General features: G+C 40.7%; 1 protein-coding gene across 2 annotated transcripts; it reads right to left on the bottom strand.

Annotated features, from left to right (window-relative positions):
* Nucleotides 1-1951: 1951 nt before the first annotated feature.
* NOMO2 (NODAL modulator 2) lies at nucleotides 1952-26604 on the bottom strand. 2 transcript variants are annotated; one of them, XM_021539813.3, is made up of 31 exons: nucleotides 26440-26604; nucleotides 26134-26223; nucleotides 24789-24834; nucleotides 24257-24357; nucleotides 24028-24134; nucleotides 23763-23835; nucleotides 23091-23243; nucleotides 22268-22405; nucleotides 21657-21746; nucleotides 20948-21053; nucleotides 20388-20538; nucleotides 19080-19257; nucleotides 18706-18847; nucleotides 17746-17877; nucleotides 16878-17014; nucleotides 16512-16599; nucleotides 16009-16072; nucleotides 15113-15208; nucleotides 12862-13071; nucleotides 12513-12595; nucleotides 11361-11520; nucleotides 11110-11236; nucleotides 10354-10467; nucleotides 9582-9709; nucleotides 8842-8983; nucleotides 7943-8026; nucleotides 6934-7044; nucleotides 5494-5595; nucleotides 5157-5276; nucleotides 4499-4591; nucleotides 1952-3755 (listed from the first exon to the last, which is right to left on the bottom strand). In XM_021539813.3, exons 1-31 carry the CDS (start codon nucleotides 26569-26571, stop codon nucleotides 3624-3626), a joined length of 3630 nt encoding a protein of 1209 aa, XP_021395488.2. In that variant the 5' UTR covers nucleotides 26572-26604; the 3' UTR covers nucleotides 1952-3623. The 2 variants fall into 2 exon arrangements, with proteins under 2 accessions (XP_021395488.2, XP_021395489.2); XM_021539814.3 differs by lacking the exon at nucleotides 21657-21746.
* Between the last annotated feature and the right edge of the window lie 496 nt (nucleotides 26605-27100).

Genomic DNA, 27100 nt, shown 5'->3' with positions numbered 1-27100 from the left:
TGTGGGCCAGTGCTGTTGTGCTCAGCTCAGGAAATTTGCTGCCTTTCAGGCTTTTTCTACATCACTCATTTTACTGCATTTACCTTTCCAAGAAGACCAATTTAAATTACTTTCAGTGTGGACAAAAATAGAAGTACAGATGCTGTACAAAGCAAAGCATACTGAATAGTAGGAAAATTAGACACCAGTCATCTCAGGGCTCAATTCCACACTCAGCCTCAGCTTTCCTGAGGTTTCTCAGATTTCTGGCAGGATTTCTAAAGCCATCTCACCTTCAAAAGCCTCACTGTTTAGTCAACATTTCCTCAGCAAAGGGATATTAATTATTTATTAGAATTGCTAATTCTACAATTGCATTTACAGTGTCTGAGGAACAAAATTCACATGAAGATGAACAGCAGCAGGAACTAAACTGGTGTCTCAGATGGGCAACACTGAAGGCCCACATATTTGCCTATTTATTTGCTCAGTATGGTCATTTCCTGATACAAAGGAAAATACAAAAGGATAACAGCACAGCGCTGAAGTGCCTTGTCAGAGGATGGCCTGTTTGCTTAAATTTCATCTCTTTCTCTCCTTGGTGGCTCAGAGAAGCTGGCAACATTCATGTTCTGCTGAGTAAAAAGTAACCTGGTAGGAGGTGGGAAGCCTCGGTCACTTTATCAGCACATAAAGAAGCAACAAGGATTTGAGAGATTTCCTCCTGAAATTCTGCCCTCAATGGGAAAGGAAGCGCTGAACTCTCTATTTTAAGTATTTGTTTTCTTGCTTTTAAATCACATTTGTTGGTTTTTTTTAATTGCTGTATCTTTAACACTGGTGGTGCTCATGCTAATCAAAAACACTTGTTCTTGGAGTGTGACAGACATCTAATAAAGAAGTATAGAAATTAAGCTGAACCATCTATAAAGAAATTGTAAAATTCAGTATTAATGATCCATTTCAATCTTAAACAATAGTTTTGTGCATCACTGATGAATCAGCCAAATATATGTAATATTCAGTTACTTTTGACAGAAAAAATAAGTAACATGCAACACTATCTCCATCCAGAGGGCCTTTCTCTCATTTCCCACAAAATTCAGCCATTTGCCCATATTTAGCTCACTAAGCAAACAAATTATTCATTTTTTCACTACTGTGCCTGCAAAAAAGAATAAATACTGAGTCTTGAAAGATTTCCAGTAAATCACCATATTGTGTTAGTCCCATCCTGCATTTATTCTTTGCATTCACACGAATTAATGAAAGATGCAGCAGGCAGCTTTAACTGACATTTTCAATAATTTGGACAGGGCCAGTCCAACCAGTACTGAAGACTTAAGAGCACAAACTGGAACGAACCTTGATATGCAGAGTGAGTGAAGCTGGGCATTGCCCCCAGCAGAGAACAGAAGGCAGTGCTGACCCCAATCCCCATTTCTGCACTGAGTGCTGCTGCCCAAAGCAGATGCTGTCCATGCTCCAGAGCTCAGCTCAGCAGCAGGGCAGAGCCCTCTCCCCAGGGCTGTGGTGAGGGCTGGGGCACTGCAGAGGTGCCAGGTACAGCCCTAGTGTCTGTACAAACCCTCTGGCAGTGCCCACGGACACAGACCTGTTTGTCTGTCCTGCTTTGTGCTCTAAGCATTGCAGAGACCACACTCATTTTTCTGCTCGGGCCTGTGTGTCCGATTATTGTTTCTATAAATAATTGAAGAAACTGATACCTTGGCTTTTAGATCTGCTTTTAAAAATTATCTCTTGCTTTCATTTTCCTTGTTTTCTCAGAGTACAACTTCTCTCAACTGAGGAACTTCAAGATATAGTTTTTGTATATTAACACTTCAACAACAGAATAAACCTCAAAACATGGGACTCATAGTCACAAGTGTGATGCAGAAAGCAAAGACAATTTTAAGAAGAGACACTGGGCACATTCTAGATTTAGAAGCAAACATTAAATTAGCAAGAATTGTCATTTTTTTCTTTTTATTAACAGCAGTTCCAATGTTTAAGTTCAACCATCAGTCAGTCTCACAGTACAGAGATCAGAATACCTGAAACTCCTTTGAGGCACATGGATATGTGCATTTCTTCCTCATACATTCCCCAAAGTAGCAGTAACTTTCTTAACATTCCAGCTCAAAATAAAAATGTACTGAAAATGTACAATTTTTCATAAGTCTTAGAACACCTTGTCTTTTCCTCATGTATTTCAATGAAATACATGAGGAAAAGCAATATGAAATTCAAAGTCTTTAAGTAGAGCATGATAATTTATTAGAGCTTCATCTCAAGCTCTATACATAATGCTTTTTCAACATTCTACATTCTTGTTATGGTCCTGACAAAATCACCAAGTGAAGTTTTAATTATTTAGGCCCAAACTCTTACGAAGTGCAAAAAAAAAGAACAGGGTAAAACCTTCAGCATCCAAATTTCTAAGAATGGTAGGGTTTGTAAGCTTAAACATTTAAATGTAAGAGGACTTTTATTTCAAGTACTATAAAAGAGAAACATTGCCACTTACTGGCAGTACCAATGTATTTGCAGTATTTGTAAGCATTTATGTGCATCTTCAAATGCTCTGTTAACCTTTATACTATTTGTCAATAAAAAGCCCCATTAACATTTAAACTGTGTATGTCCAACTACCTACTTGAAGCAGGAATCAAAAGAGAACCTGTAAGGAACAGGTTATTTATTACAGACTACATTATTGGGACTGTACACATTGGAGATTTTAAAAAAAAACTCACATACCTTACAGTTAAAAAACCCAAAAGGTAAAAAAAAAAAGTCAATCATTACTTGGGAAAAAGGCTGAGGATGGCCTGAGCAGGAGATGTGACCACCAAGGGGGAATGGTACACAGTACAGCTTTGGAAAGAGTAGTGCAGCTTTGGCAATAGTGCAGCCAGCTAGAGCCACCTCAGGAATACTGGAGGTCTAAAGATATCACACTGGACAGGAAACTAAAACTGAAACACTGCTTTTGCAGTAGGAACATCAGAACTTACCTGATATTCACAACTAACCTTACTTGACATCGAGAATTTGTCTTCATTGGGCAAAAACTTAATCAAAGATAACAATCACTGGACAAGAACTGAAATCAGACAGACTCTTCAATCAAGCTGCTGAGCTGGAAGTGACAATGACATAATTCACCAGTCCAGCTATGTCCCCTAAAATTCTGTTTCAAGCAACACTGATTTAGTAGAATTCCTGTGTGCTGCTTCTTAAAGTGAGTATTTCAAAAGGTAAGGAAAAATCATTCCAGAATCTAAAGACTGAAACTGAAATCAAGTATTATCTATTACCACTGCTTTTATAAATCATCAATAAGGACAGCATGACCTGTTCCAATGAAAAGAAAAATAAAAGGCATTAATTGTCTTCAAGTATGAGAGATGCACTCACAGTGACAGTAGAGGCATTCATTTAATCACTTTACAAGAGGGAAATCTATAGACTCCATAGAAAATTTACAACCAAAATGGAGCTAATGTGACAAATGGTGCTCATGTAGCAAAAACAAAAAATGTCAAGTCTGCAAATTGAATAAAAATGTGCTTTAGTGGCTTTGCCTCCTCAGGCTCCAGTTTGACAGAGCACCAATTCCCCCATTCCTTCCTCTCAGCTCACGTCCGTCTCGTCTTCTGTTTCTTCGTTTGTCTCTTGGCATCCTCTGAGCCCCCAGCGTCAGAGCCTGCCTGCCCCAGAGCACGGACCCCTTGCAGCCGAGCTGTCAGCTGCAGCAGTAAGGGGATCAGCTGCAAAAAAAAGGGAAGCAAGTTGTGGTTACAATGGTATGTAAGGTCTGAATGGTATGGTTCTCCAGACATGTAGCCCCTATCATATTCTATTGCATCAATAGCACGTCTACAAAGATATTAGAATATGGCAGCAAATCTTGGGGAGGAATCAAACCCAACTTCTGGGAGTTTCAGATAATCAAAATCTAAAGTAATTGTTTGAGAGGAAATAAAACTGAACAGACAAATTTAATTTCTATTTTTGGTAAAACAGAAATCCAGTCATATCAGTAAATACTAGAAGAGCACAGTTTGATAACAAAGACAAGGGGCTTGGATAGCAGATATTTGTATTCCTCTTGAGAGCTTTTGAACTAGGGAGGGTATAAAGCTAAAGAGACTAGACCTGAAGACTTGCAAGACTTTTTCCAGTCTGATTATGCCTGAAGCCAATAAAACAATTATTTTCATTCCTATTATCAATGAGTCTGGCTGAATTTTAATGATGCTGTATTGTTTTTTTCTCAGAGCAATCAAATGAGAAACCAAAATTCAGCCACAGCACAGGAACTCACCTTCAGACCAAGCTTTTTTAAAGGAAGGTAATTGTCCAAAAGCATGGCTACACTGTGGCTTTTCTTATATCACATAAGGGGACTGTAACTGCACCTCTCTCTGGATAACCCTCACTGAGCACAGCGCACCATATCCACTGACAGGACAGTAATATTTGGGCAGGAGCAGAAGCACCCCTGACCCACCTTGTCGTGGTTGTAACCGGCCAGCAGCAGGAGCAGCGTCAGTGGTAACGCGATGTAAGACCCTTGGGCAATGTCTTGCTCAGGCAGCTTTCTCTGGAAACAGTGCAGATCATGGATTTTATTGTTTTAACAGTTGACTGTGAAATCCCTCAGCTCTAAGAAACATCAGCAATAGGGATCACAAGGCACATCCAGCCCTTCTCATCTGACTTCCTTCCAAATGCTGTTCTAGGATTTACTTTACTTTCCACTTCAAAGCCACCCTCTGGATCAGCCACTCATGTATTTACCCATTCCTGAGGTGTGCTGCTATGTAAAGCCAATTCATGGGTGATCAGTCTCCACTGACAGTCAGCCCGGTGTGCTTTGATTTTCCTGTCCCATGCTTCCCACACCTCTGTGACCCCACTACAGCAGCCATGCCAGCACAGAATCTTTCAGGCACATCTGCACCCTTCATTTCTTACTGCTGTTCCATGTCTCCCTCCTGTTCCACTGGCAACTGAACACACAGCAAATCTAAATTAATGCCACTCATAAACCTCTTTATATTTACACTAATAGAAAGCTTGGCCAAGAACACAAAATACATGCAGGTTATAACACCAAATATTGCTCCCAAGGTGGACATTGGAACATGAAAATACTTAGTACTTACAGTGGGACTGAAGACCAGTGTAATGTGTTTATGATATCCAATGGCAGTGAAAGAAACTTGAGGCAGGCTGTAGTCATACTGTGATTTGGACAATGTAGAATCCAGGAGCACCACGTAATTCTGTGGGTAAAAAACAGACTCAGGCTACAACATCAGGAGCAATCTGAGACAAAATCACATTTAAAGGCAAAGGTCAGCAAAGCAGGCTTCCAATCTTCCAAGACACTGGTTAGTGCAGCATGAATATAGCTTTGCAGGCACACCACAAATTACACTTCAGTGTCCTTAGGGTAAAAAAATAAAGTGCTCTAAGCTAATTTTCCAGCAATATTCTTACCTCTCCATCTCGGAGTAGTGGTGGGAAATGAAAAAACAGGGATAGGCCTAAGTTGACTGTATGAATTGGGTTGTCAAGATTTTCACTTTTGTACAGCTTGACCTGTAAGTGAAGGAAGAAGAACAAACAAGGCATTTTCCAAGCCTGCACCACAACAGATATTTCAGACATCCCACATTTTCAGGGATAAAAGCATTTCAAAATTCATCATGTGTTTTTATAAACAGAGAATTGTTGAGTAAGAACACCTGGAAATATTCTAATCTGGGATGTGAAAAGTCACAAAGTAGTCTTTTTATAGAACTTGAAATAATTTAGGAAGGGCTGCTGTCTGACATTTCACATAGCTGGAGTATGAAAAGCAGTCTGTGCTGTGGATCACAAAACTGCTCTCACTTGTGTCTGGAACCAGTATTAGCACAGCTTCAGAGAAAATAATGTCTGCATTGGAGGCCAGGGGGATGACATGCACCCATCAACAGCTCACTTGCAGTACATGCAACACAACACCCCACCAAATATGAAGAAGGCACAGACTTGGATAACTTCCATATAATCAACTTTTAACATCAATTCCTATTAGCTTAGGCTGAACTGCAAGGGTTTAAATTTCCCCAGGAAGATGGGACACAAGCTCAGGTGTTCTTCAGGAAGGTGACACATTTTCCCTTCACACCTGCTCTGAGTGCTGGTTCCTTTGGATGTCTCCCAAAAGACCCAACAGCTTAGCAATGAGATCTTGGCAAGTGAGATGCATAACAAACTAGTATGAAAGAAATTCAAGCACTGCATTTATATTGGCAAGTAACATTTTACGGAGTTTTTAAACCTGAGAAATGATATTGTAACTCCTACCCCACTAACACCTCCTGCAGAGACTTCCAGCATTTGTGCCCTAAGCTAAAGGGATCAGAGGTGTTAGCAAGCTTTTTCAGATCACAGTACAGTGTTCTGAATTTTGAAATTTCGGTTTTCCTATTTGTCTTATACTGTCTATTATAATGTACTTTTAAATTTACATGCCTCATGGTATCACTGCATTAACATGGCATCAAGTTTTGACATACAGGTCCAAAATTTCAGGTGTTTCAGGAATTAATACAGTTCTCTGATACAAAGGACTCATTTCACCCTTGCTGTTTTGATGCCCCTACAGACAAAGCATCCCTAATCAGAGAAGTATATCCCAAAGTGTGTAGGCCAACCAGAGAAGTATTTATTAAACATATTCCCATGAAAAATGGGAACATTAAAGTAAAACATCAGGAACACTGCAATCTTCATTCTGTCTGGAATTCAAATTCACCTTCATTAAACTATTAGTAATAATTTGAATTAAACGTGTGCTCTGGCTACTGAACTCCAGTGACCCTGCAAAAAAAAAATCACTGTGAAAGCAGTAACAAATACACTTGACAAAGATGAAAGGCTTGAACTTACACATAATGTAGAGAGATATTCAGAAGCTGTAATTACATTTCCACTTAAATCAAATTGATTAATTTGCCGGAACGCTATAATATTAACATCATCAATGTCACTGTTCCCAACCTGCAACATAAAACACAGTCAGGTTTCTACCAACAGAGGTACAGTTCACAAAGGACAGCAGCACAACTGTTAACACAACACCAACACTGCTGGTCATTTTAAATAAAAAGTGGATTTTGTTCTGTAATAACCACACGGAAGCTCAAAAGCATTCCCCCTTCAAGTCCCTGTTCTCCAGAGTGCACCACTCGCAATTGCAGACTTGGGCATTACCAGCATGAGACTCATGACATTAAGCTAAACTAAAACTGGAAGTCTCAAAAGCATAAACTATACTGGAAAAGGCTGAGGTACATCCACAGGACTGCCTGATCTCAAAACATTGGTCTCAGTATTTTGTACTTGTGCTGAGAGATGCACAGAGATGTTCATACAGTTGATTAATGTGGAATATTTAACAAGATTTCACCAGTTTTCAATGCAAAGTTATTACTACATTTTATAAAGATAAAAGTGCTAGTCCAAATTACAATTTCACCTACATCAAGACTGCATGATTTGGACCCAATAAAACATAAGAATATCTCTCTGTCCATAACTAAATCAACTGTAGGACAATATGACAATTTATAACACCCTCAAGCTACCACTGCTTTGCTCCACATCACAAAATGTTGAAAGGTGTTCCATACATTTATTCTCTTGTTTCTGGATTAAGAGTTTTCATGACTATGAAAGAATCATTTTCACTTGTTTACTGTTTGGGCTTTATCTCACTTCAGTTTTGAGCTAGGGTGCTGACACACAATATGGGGCCTGTTTTTAGGGAGCTAACTTGCTGAAAAGCACTTGTCTAAACAGAATGCCTTCATTACATTGCTGCTGACAGAACAGACAGAATGCCTAGACAGACCCATTTTATATTTAAGTGATGCTACAAAAAAAGAGAAAAAATTACCTCAATTGCCCGATGCTGTGGTAAAGCTCTTTCAATGTGATCATTGCCTTCAGCTTTGAGTTGGACATGATACACACAGCCAGGCTGAAAGCAACATTCAGATGATAAATCCCAACACTGAATAATACATACCTTAATTTTTGAGAGTAGTAAAGAGAATTTTCTAACGCTCCATTTAAGATACACCACCCAAACACATTTAACTCTATGCAGTTAAAGTTTTCCTGAATCAAATACAAAATTCGGATCAATAACACTACTAGGAGTGTTTAGTGTCAGAATATAAGAAAGGGTTATATAGAACTTTCATTAGTTTGTTGCATCACAGTGTTAAAAGAAATCATGTGCTGTGATGAAGGAAAACACAGGATTAAAACTTGATCCAACATTGCCTTATACTTCAGGAAATTGTTGATTCCTTCCATTATGGTGCCATAAATTCAGCTTCCCCATTCCCTGAAGAACAGCTTACTTCACATACATGCTGTGCAACCAACATCACACAGACACCCAATATCCTGCTAAAAATAGGTAGTTGGTATCTTCACAGGAGAAACTAAACACTTCCCCAAATTTTTTGCCTATGACAATTCCCTGCTGGTCACCCAAGCACTGACCAGGGGATTGTCTCCTGTCACACCAGCTGCTCAGTGTTTGTGGAGACCAGCACAGTATGCTGCCAGCAAGTTCACAGACTTATACCACAAGCTTTTCTTTTCCTCTTTTCTCAAGCTCAGTGTTCACTGCTTGATTGTGTTTCTTCACACAGAGACTCAAGGGAGTCTGAGCTAGCAAACATGATGGGAAAACAGAAAGCAGTGGCTACTGAACAGAACCCATGTCACTGCTCCATTGTCACACTGACAGACAAGGAAATGACAGAGCCTCCTGCTCCTTACCCGAAGGCCACGGAGCCTGAATTTGCCCTCTTCATCAGTTATTGTGTCCTCTCCATAGATGCTGCAATCCTTCTGTCCCACAGCTTCCACCGAGACTCCCTGCTCAGGCTCTCCATTTAAAGAGGAAACTGTGCCATAACAGCTGAAGGTGTAAAAAGAACAGTTGCTACAGATAGATATGCAGTTTCTGTTTTAATATGTATTTTAAAGACATTTTAGTGTTATAACTGATGGAAGAAGTATTTAATGTATTTACCATAGCAGGAAGAAGAAAAGGGGTATTTATAATGTGTGTGTAAAACAGTTTAAATCATCAGAATTTGCTGCAGTTCAGAACACAACTTTAAGAATACAAGTTTCCTAGATTCCATCAACAACAGCTCTTTCTTACCCCTGAGGGTAAGGAAAGCAAGAAAAAGTCAGATATTTGGTCTACCACACCTAGAACAGTCCTCTCCTCCCCCACTGGAGGCAGCACAAACCACTTCCAGTACCACTGAGGCACTGCTTTCATAGCCATTGTTCTTCCTATAGCTCTGCCATCTGGGCTTAGCTATATATCCACAACCACGAGAAAAGGCCAAAAAAAGTACTTATACACAACATAATTACGTTAAACTAAGACTTGGAAAGTCTCCTCCAAACCTGCAAGAACAGAGGTGTGCTGGGAGGAAACACATTTGGCACAACACATCCTGATACAGCCCATAGTATTTTCTACAGATTCCAGCCCCACTAACCTGTAAGCTGTTCTGTAACCAGTTATCTGGATTTTGAGATTTTGTCCTTCCTGCACTTCAATCATTTGTGATGATGGCTCAAACCGAAATTCTTTCATCATGGGTTTAAAGTAATATTGCCCTGGGCTCTGCAAAGAGGCACAAAACAAGCTGTTTATTCATAGTGGTGCAAAAACTCACCAACTCCAAACAAATTTGCTTTGCAAGAGCTCTCTAAGAGCTGAAGTCCTCTGTTCCAACCACAGGTTAAGCCTGTCACAAAATGTGATTAGTGAAAAACAGAAGCACATTGGACAACAAACTGATGGAATTCCACCTGGTGACAAAGTGTTAAGAGAGAAAGGAAACTACAGCCCTAAAATCTTACCACAAGGCCTCAAGGACAGGAAAGTGACCACAAAAGAAGGATGTCTGCATAGAAACCATTCAAGCATGTCTACACACATATAGATCAATAATGTAATTAGATTTCCTTCCCCCTAAAGACTCTCCAATGACTACCAACAAATTGGCTTGTTTCAAGTTTACAGACTGCAAATTAGTAACTGAGATCAATCAACATCATCTACGACCTGTTGGGGAGAAACCCCTTGCCATGTTAGATTTCACATCTTTCACTTGCTAAGATTTTAAGTGCTGTTTCTTCTCAGGGATCTGCATCTCTCATTGTGGGTTAGGGTTTCAAAGGACACCTGCCACTCAGGAGAGCCCTCTTTGGGAGGGCAACGGAGCCCCACACACAGCCACGCTCTGAAGAATCATTTCAACTTACCAGATTGGAAAATGTCAGCATGCCATCATCCTGTGTGAGGAGGTTGGACCGAAACACCCCTCCACTGAGAGACAAGAGAACTCCAGCAAGAGCCTGGTCATCCTCTGATTTGATCTGTTTTTGAAAAACCAGTAATTTTAGGTGTAAGTGAGGGTTTCTTTATGGAGAAGGGCTCAGTTAAAAAGCCCCTTGCAGAGTGCACAGGTAAGCTGGCTCTGAGCACCCAGCTGTGAGCAGAACTAACCACATATGTACTGCCCCTCCTGCCAGACCAAAGGGCTGCAGAACCCTCTGCTCCCAAGCCCTGGGCAGTCCCAGCCCCAGCACAGCATGTGCCACCACAGCAGCCATTCTCTACCACTCCATAAAATACACAGGGAGGCCAGAACAAAGCACCCCAAACACTGGAACCAAGCACTAGCTGGATCAGAATACACTTACACCTTGAGGGATAAAACTCATTAAAACAGGGTGGTCCAACTCTATAAATGCAAATAAAGCCAGTCTTTTGGACTTGCAGGCTCTAACCTTCACTCTATAAACCTTGCCAAGTATCTTCTGCATAGCAAGTCATGGTCTACAACTGAGCTCATCCACCGAGATTTGCTTTCTCATGACAAAAATTATTATCCAAATAATAAATTATCCCAAAATTCCACACGCATTTGTCTTTGGAAGACATGGATTCATTTGTTGCCTGTCCAGCTCCAACTGCTCACACTATTCATTTAGAACCCCAAATGTTCAGAACATTACCTCAAATGTCACCCCAGCAAGAGCAAAAGCTTTGAAGTCTCCAACTGTTCCTTCTAGGGCAGTCAGAACAAAACCTTCCTTCTGAGCAGTGATTGTGTATTCCAAGTCACTGTGGAGTGGCCCAACACTTCAAATAAAAGGAGAACAGAACTTGTTTCAGAAAGAACACCTGGATATCCCAAACACATTGTCAAGTAACCACTGCATTTTAACTAAAGAATCCAAAGGCTCAAAACCAATCTGCTCATTACCTGTAAGTGCCTTTATCATCAGTGAAAACCGTGATAAGTGCAGAAGTTGCTCCCTTCTCACTAATGACAATCTCAACACCTTCCAGTTCAGGATGAATCTGCCCTTCCAGAAATAAGCCTGCTTTTCCATGAATCTCTATCAGCTTCCCAGGACAACTCTCTTGGTCATTGTGAAGGGGATTTAAGACAAAGAAAAAGGTCAAAAATACACTTGACGTTCCAGCTTACAACAGGAGTTTAACTACTTCCAAAGTGATCAGCAGGTGGCCTTTTATCTTAGAACAAGAGATCAATCCACACAATTTCATGGCCTCTCAACACATCTTACAAGATCTGAACAGTACCAAAATGAATAACTGCATTTCAAAGTTATAAGCACATCCCAAAAAACCTTACAGATTTCTGAAGTGTCTGGAGGTCTCAATGAGTTACATACACTGCAGCCACATGGAGACAATTGCAATGAAACTCCCTTCTAGGCAGATTACACTGAGCTTTGACCACATTTTTTGAGTTCCAATTCAGTTCAGCATATGTCATGTTCAATGACAGTAAGCAAAATTTTATTTCCCTCCCTTAAATGCATTTAGAATGTGCAAACAGAGTCACATGAAAAGAGGCACTTAACATTTCCTTGTGATTTCAAACAAAATATGTTCACTTAAGAACCTGAGGACAAGATGGACACTGACATAACATGCAGCATCAATAATTGATGATTACCCTGTGACCCTGACAATTTTGAAGTTTATCTTTTTTTTGTGAATATTCTTATTACTGTAATCTAGGGGGGGAAAAAACTTTATGAGGAACTTGAATTTAGTAACAAATTCAAAATAGAAACCTGGTTTTTGCACAACTCTTTTTCTAGGTGACAATACTATGAACAATTTTGAGAATCTGGTGTAATATCCAGAAACCCAGCCTTCCTCTCGTGCTAGGTGGTTTTTCAGAAGAATTCTGCTGATGAAAACTGTACTTGCATCCTTTATCAAATAACTTCCAAATTCCAGAATTAAACTGGCCCAAAGAAATAGCTGCAACTGAAACTTTCCTAACATTACCTTTCAAGTTATTCATATGTTTATCTAAACAAATACATTTCAACTATAAAAACCCAATCCTTTCAAACAACAAATTATTCATATTTACCTCCACTAACAACTGCTTCCACATAAGGTGGGTAGAAGAGCAGCTCTTTTGATGATGGTGTTACAGTAATTTTCTCTCCAGACCTGTAAAACACAAATAAGATACAATTAGAAGAAAATCAAAAGCTCTCATGTAGAGCAGAGTGCAAGAATGAATCTAAATACTCCAAGAAAAAAGTAACAACTTAAGCAAAATTCTTACTATGTGCTACTAAGTTTTCTTGTAGTTCAAAGTCACCAAAGGCCAGCAGCTCTGTTCTAACTGAAATTGTATCACTATTCTGTTTGACAGAAACATTACACAACAGTACAAAGAATACAGCTTGTCCATTATAGGAGCTTGGTATTACCTTGCCCAGTATGAAAATTCATATAAGAATGGTCCTTGGAGCTCCTCCACCATTTCTTGCACTGGTGGCTTTGTTCCTTCCTCCTCCTGCCCCTTCTTTTCTCTCTCCTGCCGGCGGCTCTCGATTTCTGCCAGCTGCTGCTCCCGACGGAGCTCCTGGACAGACTTCAGGGGCCCCAGAACTAAGGCAGGTTCACTGTCAATGGATGACCTGAAAATATGGAGAAAAAAACAAAATCATCTCCTTTCCTATAAAGAGACAACAGCTTGTATCTGTTAATTACTGCCTTTACACCACCACAGACAAGTCCCAGGATATTTTTCCTCTTTAACTGCCCTGTTTATTCTGGTAAGAGCACAGGAGTGGTAAATTTTTAGGCAAAAGGATCAGTTTGCAACAGTATCTTTAACAAAGACCTAAACTAAAAGAGAAAGGCTGAAATGTCAAACCTGAGAACAAGCTTAATAAAGAAAGTACAAAATAAGTAAGAAGAGTGCTAAGATTGCTTTTTTTTTTTTTTTTTTTCAGAACTAGGAACTTTTGTCTCAGAACCTACCTGTCAAGAGCAGAGAATAGAAGGAGAAAATAACTTCTAACACACATAAATACTTCCAAGAGCCAGAAATTGCCAGGAAAAGCTCTGAGTTCTCACCTATCTACCCTGTTCATTTGAACCACCCAGCTCTCTTGTCACTGTCCACTGAATAGATTGCTAGATAAATTTAACCAAGTTTTTAGAATCAGCTCAAAGCAATTAATTTTATTTCACTCTCCTTGATCTTGCATCCTCCTCCTTCTTCTAGACTCCAATCATCCTTTGTATCTTATCATCTATCTCTTCTTCAACATTCTCAGTGAGGACTGCACCAAAATTATCACAATCACTTTTCCAACAGCTACTTTAGATAACCAGGATAGCTCTGTCTCCTGCTTCAGTGTTCACCTGTATTCTAGTCTGTCTTTTTAAGAGACATAGTTACTATTGCTTTATCACACTAAGTTTTATCAAGGCTTTATATTCTTTCTCTGCAGTCCAGACACAATACAGAAACACGTAATTTTTTCTTTGTCTGAAAGCCTATTAAGAATTTGTACAGCCACACACAGTCTCAAGGTACTCATAATACATTACTACAGTCTTATTTTTAAAACATACCAAGCCATTATCAAGAACTAATGAGAATCAGCTTTGCTTTTGGTTGAGGTTGTTTGGGGTTTTTTGTTAACTGAAAGTTAATGGGTCTGGTAGACACACTTGTAAAAACACATGGTTTGCTTTTAAACCCCGAGCTGTTCCCTTTATGTTGATGGCACTTCACAAATTGGACTTCAGCTGAAAAGCTTGAGGCAGGATTGATCAGAGACAGCTGTGGCAACTAAGCTGCCTTCAAAGAACTAGCCAATAGCCTCCAAAAACCCAACAAGCTTAGAAGGTTGGTAGAATATTCACCTCCTCAATAAATTGTTTTTAAAATCCTAATGGCTATCTGCTGTCTCAGTGTCTCCTTTCCAGCTGCTGGAGTTGCCCAGCAGTTGCAGTGATAGGGTCATTAATCTTAGAGAACTCGAGGCAATGCTACACAGGTAATGTTCTCTGAAAAGATGTTTTCTGCACTCAAAAAAGTTTGAGAGGCCACAGTCTAGAACAAGTAGACACCAGCAGAGTAGCAATAAAATAGTCATCATTATCAGACACTTCCAGACAGATTTGGCACCTCGTACAATTAAAGCTGTTCACAAATCAGTGCTCCCTAGTGAGCTGTCTCTTCAGATAAACATAAACTGGTGCATTAATGCACAATCACTCTGCATGTTTTTCCTTTTATAACCCTCCTCACACCAGTTACAATGCTGTAAAGCAGCAGATTCTCATTCTGGGGAAAGAAAAAAGGGAAAAAATATATGCCAGTGCCTTAAAGAGTTCAGACCTCAGCTAAAACAATACCCTCTGAATTCTAAAACATCAGTTCATTGAAGCATATAAAACTCAGAAAATCATTCCTTTTTACCAAGACACAAAAGTAGGGAGGGACAACGTTCAAACTATAAGAAAATGCTCAAAATGAGGCTGTATTTATCTCTCTCCTAAGAACTCAAAGCACATCTTAGCATTAAATACATCCTGCAGCCCAGGCTAGGATACCATCCCCTTAGAAAGCAGCCAGTGCAGCACTAAAACTGGAGTAAAGCTTTATGAGAGAAATGTCTTTTTCCTCCACCTTTTACAGCCCCATGATTTCTTTGTCCTTACTTAATGGTAACAGTCACATCCATCAGTTTATCAGTTACAATTGTGCCAAGGACATGGTGGCGAACTGCAGTGAGCGTCAGGATACTGGGAGAGGACCTGCAAATCAAAGGAACAAAGACATGAATTCAAGGTCCCCTTCCCAAATAAACAAATCTTACTTAGCAGAGTCTGTGCTCTCACTCCTGAGATTGAAATGCTTTATAAAAGATAATACAGAAATTATACAGCAATGCTGTAGTGCTGGGATGGTCACATTTTGGAAAGGGAACATTTCCTAACTTGAGCCCCAAAGCAATTCCTTCCTTTGTGCCTTCTGCTTCCTCTCAAGCTAAAGTTGATTTGATTGATTTCATATGTCAAAGTGTCATTACACACATCACCAGATCATAATCTATAAATAAATAATTAAACTGGACTGGCCAAAGAAGATCAGCACTGCTTGCTTGCGATAAGGGTGAACATTTATTCAGCTTGCAACAAATGGGGTGAGCAGAATCCCACCACCAGAGGGTCATGGCACTAGTGATGTGCAGTAGTGGCAAGGGCCTCTTAGCAATCTTACTATCCTATTTTTTGCCTTTCAGCTCTCAGAAGTGACCAACAGTTTTCACTGAAATAACTTTCTTCTCCGTTACAAGGCAAACCCAACACTAAACAGACAGAAGGCTGAAAAAGATACCCATCTAAAGTAACTAAAGCATCTTTAAGCCCTATCATTAGTTCATTCTTATTACTTTTATTACTTTTAAGATAGGAAGGGCAATAGAACAAATACATGTGATACACCTTGCTAGAGCTTCCCTCTACACATCCTGGCCTGCTGAAAGCAAGCAGGAGAAGGAAGCTTTATGGAGAATCTTGCTGGTAGGTGTAAGGTGAGGAACAGTCACACTTACGTGTCGTAGGTGTAATACTCGTGCTCAAACTGGTGGCAGGAGCGCGGGGTCACCTCATACACACCTACAAACAGCAAGGCAAAGAATGACCACTGAAAAGGTCAACTTTTAGAGCACAGGTATAGAAACAACTACAAAATTTGACTGCTCTTCAGTATCTGACTGCCTTTCAATATCTGCTGCCTTTCACACAGACACCTTCTAATGTGTCTGACAAACAGAACGTATATGAATGAGATTATTTCAATATAACCTTTATCCATCAAAGGCAAAATGCTTCCATCACCAATAAAAAAAAATAGTAACATTTTATTTCTGGAATCTAGATTTGGTGAACGACTAATAGCGGAAGAAATGGAGAAATCTACGAACTTGGAACAGATAATTTATATACAGATGTAATTGAAATAATGCCTTTCAGAAACCACAACAAATTATTTTTATTCCCAGCAATATTACCTAACTGGCTATTTTTAATTTTTTAAATATTTTAAATCTGTTACCTGGCTTTGAAAGACAGAATCTATTAACTCCTTTGGACAGGTTATAAACACCAACATTCTCTGGTCCATTTCCATCCTGATAAAACTCCTGTGAAGCCACAGCATAAGTCACTATTAACAACTACCAAACAACAAAATAAAAACAGTATTTGCCTAAAGATACATCAATGCCACCTCTTCTGTAACACCTAACATCACAAGACCATGTAACCAAAGTTAAAAGACAAATCTTGAAGCACACTAAACATCAATGTTCCCAGGCTCTGTGACATTCCAGAGACAGGAGAAAGCCTTGATTCCAAGCATAATCCACCCTGGCCTCACAAGGTCATTAAAAACATACAGGAACATTTGTTTCCTACGTACCAGTGTGATTGCATGAGAAAGAGAACACCTCAGCATATATCCAGTCTGCCTGAACTCTACTCCTGACACATCTTCCTCCAAGACTTCCAATTCCAAGGACTTATTCTTCCAGCACCAGTCTTCATGTACAATGCTTACTAGAATATATACCACACAAAGCATTTCAGTAATATAGAATTGAGTAAATAAGGTTTTGTGATATGAAAAGTTTGTGTCTCTCTAGCTTCCCTGACAATAATCTGCAAAGATAAATACACACCAATGCCTAGAGTAACAGACCTAGCTCCCAGCACTGCAGCATCACCAGGAACCCACCACATCCATCAGGAAAGCTGTGCTATGAAAAGGAATAATGAAGCCTAGCCAACCTGGAAGGTTCCTCAATGGGCACTACTATTGTGACAGGCAAAGAAGCCCAAAGGACATCACAACCTAACCCAAATTTAACCTGGTGGAAAGATGTTCCCACTCCTCTACAAAGAGTGTTATCTATATACTCCTTCTATATCTTTCCCTAGAAAACAATTTATTTTCACAGGCCAAGGCAGGCTGGCCAAAATACAGCTTGTTCTTAGGAGCAGCACTCTGGAAGGAGCATTAGAGTGTGTCCCTGTTCTTAGGCTTGGGACAAGCTAGTTCACGATAAAGCCCACTACCCCCACACCACCCACACAGTCCCTAAAACTCAGGGGAGCAGTAACCTTTGGGCTGACACGGGCTTAAACATCCAACATTAAGAAAATCTGTTGTAAGGTATTTTTCCAGCTTTTCTCAAGTGCTGCAAAAGTCATCCATGATAACAGAAGTGCTCGGATCAGGTCACAGATTGAGCTACCAAGGTGCCCCCCAAGCAGTTGCCCTGCCCTACCTTTGTACCTGCCCGGGAGCACGCCCTCGAAGGTGAAGGGCACCGAGTCCCTGCTGCCGGCCAGCTGCAGGCTGCGCTTCTCCCCCTGGCGGCTCGCGGCCTGCAGCGCCACCATCAGGTCACCGCACGCGTCTGCGAGGGACACACAGCACGTCAGGCTGCGCCGAACCCGCCAGCGCGCCTCTACCGACACCCAAATGCTGACTCCTCCCAGCACAGCGTGGGGCCAGTTAAAACTTGCTTCTTAGGTACATGTCATGGGGTTTTGCATGCTGCAGGATTTCGGGACCGTTAATCATATTCTTTATCTAATGGCAAGAAAAAACCTGAGATCAACATTAAGTCCCTGGGTTCACTTCACTTTGCAGAGATATAAGAGCCAAGTAAACACCCGAGAGGCAGAACACAAAGTACAGGGAGGATTCCGAGAGGAAAAAGGAAGGGTAAAAATCAGGCTCCAATCATCTGCTAAAATCAGTGGGTAATCAAGGAAAATATCAGGAGGGAACCTTAGATTAAAAGAAAGAAAAGCTTATGAAAGAGAACAGAGGTTGAAAGCTTCTGCCAACAGCTTTAACATCTATCCTACAGTTTTTATACACACTGCTTTTTTCCCCTTTTTTTGTAAACTTCTTTTTTACCTCCAATACTTCTCTGATTGATATACAGTAGCAGTCAGGACCATTTCCTTTCAGAACCCACCCACCTTTTGAGGAAGGAAGGCTTGCTTATCCCTAGCAAGTATTAAAAGGAGGTACATAACTTTAGTCCAAACTTTGTTAAGGTACCTTACTAGGCCACAACTCTCCCAAGGAGAGCTGCTTTTTCCATGTGCTGTAAGTTACATTTACGTATCTGCTGATGGGACTAACCACAGCGTCTTGATGCCAACAACACTCACTCACATGCAGTGCTGAAGTTCTCCATTCCATTGCCATTTCACTTTCACTATGGACTTACCTAAACAAGAGATCTTCCCTGAGACAGATGCCAAAAACTGAGAGAAGGTCACATCCATCACTGGTCTGTCAGTAACAGTGACCGGGAACATTTTGGGTTTCAAAGCCAACCCTGCTCTGGTCTCAGCCTCTGGAATAATTACCTGTAGACAGTAATGAGAGGTATATGACATCAAGGCATTACCACCTTTCAGACACCAGTCCAAAAACACCACTCTGCTGTCTTCAATGCATTTATCAGAAATTAGAAAATGGAAATCTACTGTAAATCCCAGGCAAAGCAAAACCAGCCTCTCCAACATGCTTTCCAAAATTTCAAAATCTTCTAAAACACCATGACAGGCCTACAATGAAGAAATGAAAGCTCATTCTTACCTGAATATTGTATAAACCCGATTTTGCCTTGAAACAAAATGCTCCATGAGAGTCAGTTTCTGTTGTAACTAGTGATGCTTTGTCTTTGTCTTCAGGTATCATGGTTACCTTGTATTTACTGATCTGTTTGACTGTGTCAGGGAATCTAGTAACTGAGATGTGGCCACACACACTGAACCTGTAAAATAAAAGCCAGCCATCAGAACAAATATCTTGATTTGACAAAGATCATAAAAAACCACTTGTTTTAGAACTTCCTCAAAAAGTAAACCTCACTAGGTTGAGGTAATAACATCTGAATTGGAAAGGGTTTCTCCTGAAAGAGAGATTTGCAAGCAACTTGCTTCACCCTTCCCTGCCACCAACCCAATCACTTCAAGCCTTTTTTCTTTTTTTTTTTTTTTTTGTGCTAAGCAGGCAATGGATTTAGGATTTTGTGTTAGGCAGCCGACTGATTTCTCCCCTCAGGTTTTAAATAGTTTCAAACGTTTTGTGTCAAAAACTTTAAATATGATAGTAATCCAGTTATTCCAGTAATCCACTGGAACACATCCTTGGGACACCTACACTTGTGAAAGCACAAGATGACAAATTAGAAGGTGCTAAGTTTTGTTTATTGCCTTCAAGAGCACAACATATTTAGTTACTGAATAAACTGTACCCCATCATTTAGCAGCACACAGGGTTTTTTCTAATTGGCTGGCTATGTCTGTACAAGCTGACTGCTATTTGACTCAGTAAATTCCAAGTTTTCACTTCTCCAGAACACTGCCACTATTTCCTTCTCTGAAGTCCTGGACACAGAATCACGACCCTTTCATCTTCCTTAGCTCATGCTGTATCTCCCACCACTGCACAGCCTTCACAGGCATCAAACAAGAAAAAAAAGAATTCAGGTAAGGCAACAAAGACCTTGAGAGTGAGCAGTAAAATGCAGAGGTTTGGTACAACACTGCATCAAACAGCTGTGTGACTCCAGATACCCTCCTGTGCAAGAGTGAAGTGGTAGAAAGCTTCTCTATTGCTTTCTTGGTTTACATACCATTCTAAAATTCTTAATTTACCCATGCCTTAGTGTCTTCACTTGCAAGAGAGAGCTTATTAAGAGAATGTTCTAAACCCCAACTATTATTGAGAAAAATACAGTGCACAAAACACATACTCATGCTGCTCTATTCACCTTTAATTTCTTCAGCAGCATTTAGCTCCTGGCAACACAAGTCTGGGCATGGCATGGTAAAGGATCACCTTTTTTCACAGCCTCATCCACACATAAAATTGCATTTTCATCCTGACACCAGTCCTTACCCTGTTGCAATGATGTTTGCCAGCTGAGGTGTATTTGGTGCAATCTTGACAGTAATAGTATCAAAAAACAGATGTTCTTTCCTGGCATGAATTGTGTATGTACCTGTTGTTATGTTCTCAAGGCGGAAAGAGCCATCAGCTTTTGTCTTCACTGTAACAAACAACAAGAGTTAAAAACCAGACCATATGTTAACCTTATGTATCAACAGATCCAGGACATGCCCTGCTTTAAGCCATTTTTAATTCATATTATGCAACAGGTAGTTTTCTGCTTTTTTACTAGATTAACCTTCATTTCTGTATTTCAAAGTACAATCTGGCATATGGTTGAAAGCAATTAAGAAATTTTCAACTGCCAAACTAATGAACATTTAATGCTCTCATCTAAACCAGACAATGCAATATTCATGAAATGCATGAAATCCACTTTAATATTTTAAATAAATTATAAAAAAAGCAGTACATTATCCTGAAGGGTTAATTCCACATCATACACTAGTCCTATACTTGAGTTTCATAAAGGCTTCCCTGCTGCAAGAAAGATCAAGAGCACTGCATACCTTTAATCTGATTGTTCAGAGTAACAGTGGCATCTGCAACTCCTTCTCCTTCAGGACCATTCAACACCCTGCCTGTGACGGAGAAACCCATCACATGGAAAACAGGCTGGAATGGGAAAAAAATTAACATAATTCTTTACTCAGGAATTGCAAACACATACCTACAGCAATCAATACCATTTTCTCCCCATGCACATAATAAAGGAAACTTATTTACAGCTCTAGGAAAAAAATGTACTTGGATAATCACTGTAAAAGTACAAACTGATCTCCAGGCATACTGTTCCCCTTAGCACAAAACACACATTCTCAGTTTATCTGCACTGCTGCAGCTCACAGTCACAGATCACAATGCCATTACACAAGGCACTCTGCAAACCAGAAAAACCTACAGGCCCTTCTCCACAGATGTGACAATTTCAACAAGGAAATATAGGCAACCTGGAAGATTACTACCTGTTTGCAACAGGGATATGAAAGTGAACACAGCAGACAGCTTTGCCCTATTTTGTTTCTTCCTAGTAAAAGGGACCGAAGTATAGAAACACAGCACAGTACTAGACACTGTCTTCTACCTGCTGTGCATAAAAAAGTGCCTTCAACTTCTTACAAAGAAGTATTTCCACAATGCTGCTGTTTTCTTCTAAAATCAGTTAGGCTTTTACAGGAATGAGTGGCACAAAAGGATTATTCCCTCTGCAGGCTTTACCTCGATCTGTAAACTGTCATGCTCTACAAGGAAGTCCAATTTAGATGGAGCAACATCAAAGGTGATTCTCTCTCCCCTGTAGAATGGTATCTGAAAGAAGACACATGGCTTTGACTCCTAAGCTGTGATGACAGAATGGTTTTCCTCTACCATTTTCCATGTTCTTACTGATATCAGACACCTCTACCAAGGGTCAAATGAGCTGCAAACCTCCTGGAAAAAATTACTCACAGGCATGGAGACACAAATATCAGCAATATTTCAAGACTGATGGAAACCATGAAACTATCAGAAAAGAAAGAAAGTAACCCCCTAGTCAGAATACAGCATACTTGGAAGTGCAAGAGCTTACAGACTCTATGATTGCTAGAAGGATTAAAGAAATGGGAGAAGCCTGAATCCCATTTGTAGAGCACAGACTGAGAATGCAGGACCATCACTCCAGGCAGTGCACAGAGAACATGTTCCCACAACATCCAGATGTAAGAAAGAGAATGGGGAAAAAAAGGAAACTGCTTAAAGGAGAGGCGGTGGCAATAGCACACTCTGGTTTAGAAAATAAAAGTTAACAACCCAATCAATAGACAAGCAATTAATTTCTAGTTACTTACCACAGTGTATTTCCCACTTGGCAGAGAAAGAAAGCTGAAAGATCCATCTTCTTTTGATACAACATTGCACAAATAGGATAAGGACTCATCTCTTGATTGGAAGCCATCCACAGGAGAAATACTGCAGCCCACCACATCCTGTAGTAATAAATGCAATACGACTTTTTGTCTCAAAGAACACAGAAAATAACTGGGAGGGGGAGGAAGAGGGACACAGGACAGTTCAAAATACTCAACTGTGAATGGCTGATGGGAAGTATAAAACCATTTTAGAGGCAACGTTGAATGACATGACTTAAAATTCATGTATAGGTAAAACAGGAAAAAACAGCAAACAATCAACTTTATGGTAACAAGGACAGTACACTGGGAAATTCAACATCCCCAAAACTGTACCATGTGTCTTAACTGACTTCAGTTCTGTGGACAGGGTTAACACTGCAGAACAGAGCTCAGCTCTACATGACCAAATGTTTCACACTCATTTCTTAATGCACTTGTAAGGTGGCAATAGAAGCTGTGGAACTTTGTCTTCCCATCAAAAGGGCAAAGAGTAATAAAGGTGTCATGCTGAAGACAAATTACAGCTACTGTACAATGAATTATGAAATAATTCCATGGAGGTCACATTGGATTGCAAGGACCTTGTTGGGGAAAAAGAAAATGAAATCACACAAAAGAACCAAACACAAAAATACAGTTTAAGAGATTGTACAAGCCAGTGAAGGACAGATGAGTATCAGGGCAATATGAATCTAGAAACTATTTGGTTCTTCTTATTTATAACCATCCTCCTATTGAAAAGGTACTGATCAACAATTACCTCTTTAGAGACTGAGGAAGAGAAAAGGAGAAACATGACCCCTTTCATGGGCTCTCCATCACTCCTCACAGACCCAGAGACATTGTAGCCTGCAACAATCAGGGGACTGGCAGCATAAGCATTGGAACTTGTCACCCGCACCACTGTCTTTGACTGAAATACAGAAACAAACATCAAAAGCAGGCATCAAGTCTCCTTTACAGCCCCTAAAGAACAATCAGAGACTGCACATTCAACAACAGGAACAGAAGCCAAAGCAGCAGAACTCAAAGATGGTCTCCAGACTACTCAAGGCACTGAGACACTAAAGCAAAGATACTTTCAAAAACATTGTTTTTCCTGCTTCACTGATTTAGGAAATTATCAGGATATCAGAGCTCCTCAAGAAAAAAGCAGTCTGGGAGAAGAATTTAAGCTACAATATTCTTAAAAAATGTACAGGATCAGAAGATGAAAAGCAAAAGCTCATTTGCCAGTCCTTCCCTGGCTGGCTTCACCATCTCCAAAGCGGGTCTATATGAAGTAGTTTCTTGACTACCTGAATTAGATGTAGAAAAACTCCAGTAACCCTGTTCACCCACAAAGCCCCTTCCTCACAATAACTGATCCAAGCAAGGTCTAGCAGATCCATCCTCTCTAAGTGGGCAAACCAGAGTTTCTGTAGGTTCTAACCTCTTTCAACATCCAGGTAGGATGCGATGCAAAGATTTCATATTCGCCAGGAAGCACTTTAAAGAAAGCAAACCTGCAAGACAAGAAAGGGATTATGTCTATTCAGGAACAGACACAAACATCTGTTCACAGAAAAACAATTCAGACTCTATTCACATATTAGAAAAAATACTTCAGAACTCTTACAGTCCCAGTCAGTATGGCAGAACTGAAAGGATCTTGTGCAAATGAACAGATGAATTAAGTATGCACCACCCACACTCACTTTCCTCCAGGTTGTGTAATAGTTGCTTGTATGTTCATGTCACTGCCAGCATTTCTCAGTACAACCTGAACTCCAGCAGGACCTAATGTCTGACCTTTGCTGAGAACCTGTCAAAATAAAAAGAAAGAGAACTATAAATGAATGAAAATAATGTGTAGAGCTGAATTTGAATGTTTTATGAAGGTTGAATTAGCATAAGGTGGAATAAATAAAGATAAAGGAGTCTAACCTTTCCATTCACAGAAAATCCTGTGAAAACAAAGTTGATATCACCTCCCTTTGTGCAAATGTCATTAATGCCATCCACATGGATGTCTACACTGGTTGGTTCTGGAAGAGAAGAACGAAGAAACAGCATGATAGTGAGAGAGCAACCACAAAGAGACTGTGCTTCAGCTTTACACAGCTGCCACAGAAACGTATTAATCCAAGCATGGCAAGCATTGCTCTGGAAGCCTTTCTTCAGCAAAGGTAAAGCACCCCCAAATCCTGATTCTGAAAATCCTCTTTCCCTCCTCCCACTGCAGCCATTTTTGTCAAAAGCCCACACTCCTTCAAACCAGTTCAAGGGTTACTTTGTCAGTGTCTACCACCCAGCTTTACTTTCCCCTGGTACAGTAAGTACATGTCAGTTACTAAACTATGCAGTATGGTTTATAGGTTTGGAAAAGTGCTCCATTTTCCCTGCCAGCTGCAAGTTAGTGATAAGTCCCACACTGCAGACACAGTGTCCTATTGTAAGAAGACACACAACCACTTACCAAAACTCCACCCTAGGGGAGGCTCAATTTTAAGAATGAAATCCCCCTGAAAAATAAAAAGCAATAACTGTCTTCATTGATCTAAATTTAGCTAACAGATGAGAAAGAAAGTCAGAACACAAGCGTCATGCTGCAGAGAGGAACACAAGACTCAAGTGTACCAATATCCACCATTCTCCTTTCCTCCTGCTTATGACTCCCTGTTCAAAGCAGCAGCCCTATCTACCCAGACAGGCTGGGATGCTGGGCTCACACCCAGCCAAGAGCAGAAATTAAGTATCACCAGGTTTATCCTGCTTCCAGCACAAACCTGGCTCACAGTCAAGCAGCTCAGTGCTACAAAGTGTTCGAATGTACCTCCACCTGCCCAACAGATGGGGTCTAAATCAGCCTTTGGCATTTCCACTGGGTCATGGTCATACTCGACTGTTTGACCCAAACACAGGACAAGAAAATTCCAATCCTTTTAAAAGCTCTGATCCAAAAGAGTATTAATTACATTAATACTTAAAAATTAGATATTCTCTTTGTATCGGAGAGCACCATGTATGTTCTGCCACATATATCCCAAACTTCATCCCTGGAAAGGCTCAAAGGCCTAAGAATGAAATCACCAGGGTCAGAAAGTACATTACATTCTCAGATTGGGAAGGGAAGGAATTATTTGGTGGCTGGACTAGATGACCTTCAAATGTGCCTTCCAACCCAAACCATTTTGTGTTTCTACTTCTGAACCCTAAGTTAACTAGCTCCTTAAAAGAGCAAAACACCTTGACCATCTCAGAGTAGCTTGCATTTAATTTAATTTGAATGTAAACACCTTTCCAGTCTAAGTAGACATCAAATTACTGACACATTCTGAATTTCGTGGATCGTTATTTCCTTAAAACATTTTTAATATCTGCAATTAACCACTCAGGTTATTTTCAAATTAGTCATACCAAAACACCTTCTCATATACATTTATTTCCATAGGTAAAAAATCTGAAAGCTTTATCTGTACTCTGTAGGAGCCTACACTTGTTGTGCAGTATTTGTACAGCTACAGCACACAGCTGCTGGCAGGAATTCAGGCTCCCAGTGCTGCAGACATTCCAATAAACAGCAAAAATGCAACACTGCTGCCACAGTTAGCTGGCTTTTCTCTTCATAATTAGCACTGGGAAACGAAGTCGTTGCTTTACAAAAAGAAACAGTTGAAACTTTGATCCAAACCAAACTAAGTGATGTCCTGCTTCAAATGTTTCATGGAGGTGTTGCTCTGAAATTTAATCTGCCGCAGATGCAGGTGGAGGCAGCTGCTGCCTCCAGCACAGAGCGGACAGCGCAGGAATTTGTGTCTTACCTTGTCATAGAGAGGAATCATGAAATACCCATTGTTCGGAGCACAGTCTGTCTGGTATTTCAGAGTCCCATGTTTTGTATATAACTTAATCTAAAAGAAACAAACAAAACAGACACAAAGATATTTTTTAAAAGGCGAGGAGCGCTAGAACCAGGCACTTTCTAAGGCAGTGCTGTACCGCAGCGGCAGCAGGACGCGGTTTATGGCAAGCAGGCTGCAGAGTGCCGCGGTGAAGAGCCGCAGCTCCACCGCCACCTGCGACCGCGGCCCGGGCAGGCAGCGGGGCAGGCGGGCGGCGGCGCCCACCTCGATCAGCGAGTAGTTGATCTCCACGTCGGACTTGACGAAGCCGCCGCAGCCCACGACGATATCCTCGGAGCCCCGCGCCAGGGCGCAGCACAGCGCGCAGAGCAGCGCGGCCGCCGCCCGCGGCCGCATCCCCTCAGCGCCGCCGCCCGCAGCCAGCGCTGCCGGAAGGGCCGCGCCGGCCGCCACAGCGCCTCCTGCCGGCGCGGAGGCTCCGCGCGCCGCCCCGGGGCGCGCCCGACCCCGGCCCGACCCCGGTGATGCCTCCAACCGGGATTATCGGTCCTCAGCTGCCCCTTGGCACCCTTTGTCGGCGTAGCTAGTGACACGTCACTTCGACAAAGTAAATTATTTTCGATAAAAAACCAAAGAATTCAATAAAGAAAATTCAATAAAGAAAAAAAATTCAAGCACTTTACGCAGTGCTTGAAACACAAAACTCTTTACTGAAAATAATTTTGTGTTTCAAGCACGGCGTAAAGCTGTATGTCATTTATATGAATATGCATCAGGAAGGTGGAGAATATGTCTTAGATGGGCGTGTTCATCTAAATTTTACTGTATTAAAAAATATTGGTGTTACCGCCTTGGCGTGCTGAATTTTTGGAAAGAATGAACACCATCCTTTCTAAAATACACTCTGAGTCTGTGCTTAGAGAGC

The sequence above is a fragment of the Lonchura striata genome, chromosome 16, assembly GCF_046129695.1.
Source record: "Lonchura striata isolate bLonStr1 chromosome 16, bLonStr1.mat, whole genome shotgun sequence".
In the NCBI taxonomy this organism is placed as follows: domain Eukaryota; kingdom Metazoa; phylum Chordata; class Aves; order Passeriformes; family Estrildidae; genus Lonchura; species Lonchura striata.
Note: the sequence above shows the minus strand (reverse complement) of the source record. Positions and strands in the feature narration are given on the sequence as shown.

What these genes read in the sequence shown, in the direction of transcription:
- NOMO2 (XM_021539813.3), bottom strand. Translation starts at nt 26,571, where the DNA reads ATGCGGCCGCGGGCGGCGGCCGCGCTGCTCTGCGCGCTGTGCTGCGCC. An exon ending in TCTGAACAATCAGATTAAAG is followed by an intron (nt 20,539 to 20,947) that starts GTATGCAGTGCT and finishes TGTTTGTTACAG; the next exon opens with TGAAGACAAAAGCTGATGGC. An exon ending in GATGATAAAGGCACTTACAG is followed by an intron (nt 11,237 to 11,360) that starts GTAATGAGCAGA and finishes TTTTATTTGAAG; the next exon opens with TGTTGGGCCACTCCACAGTG.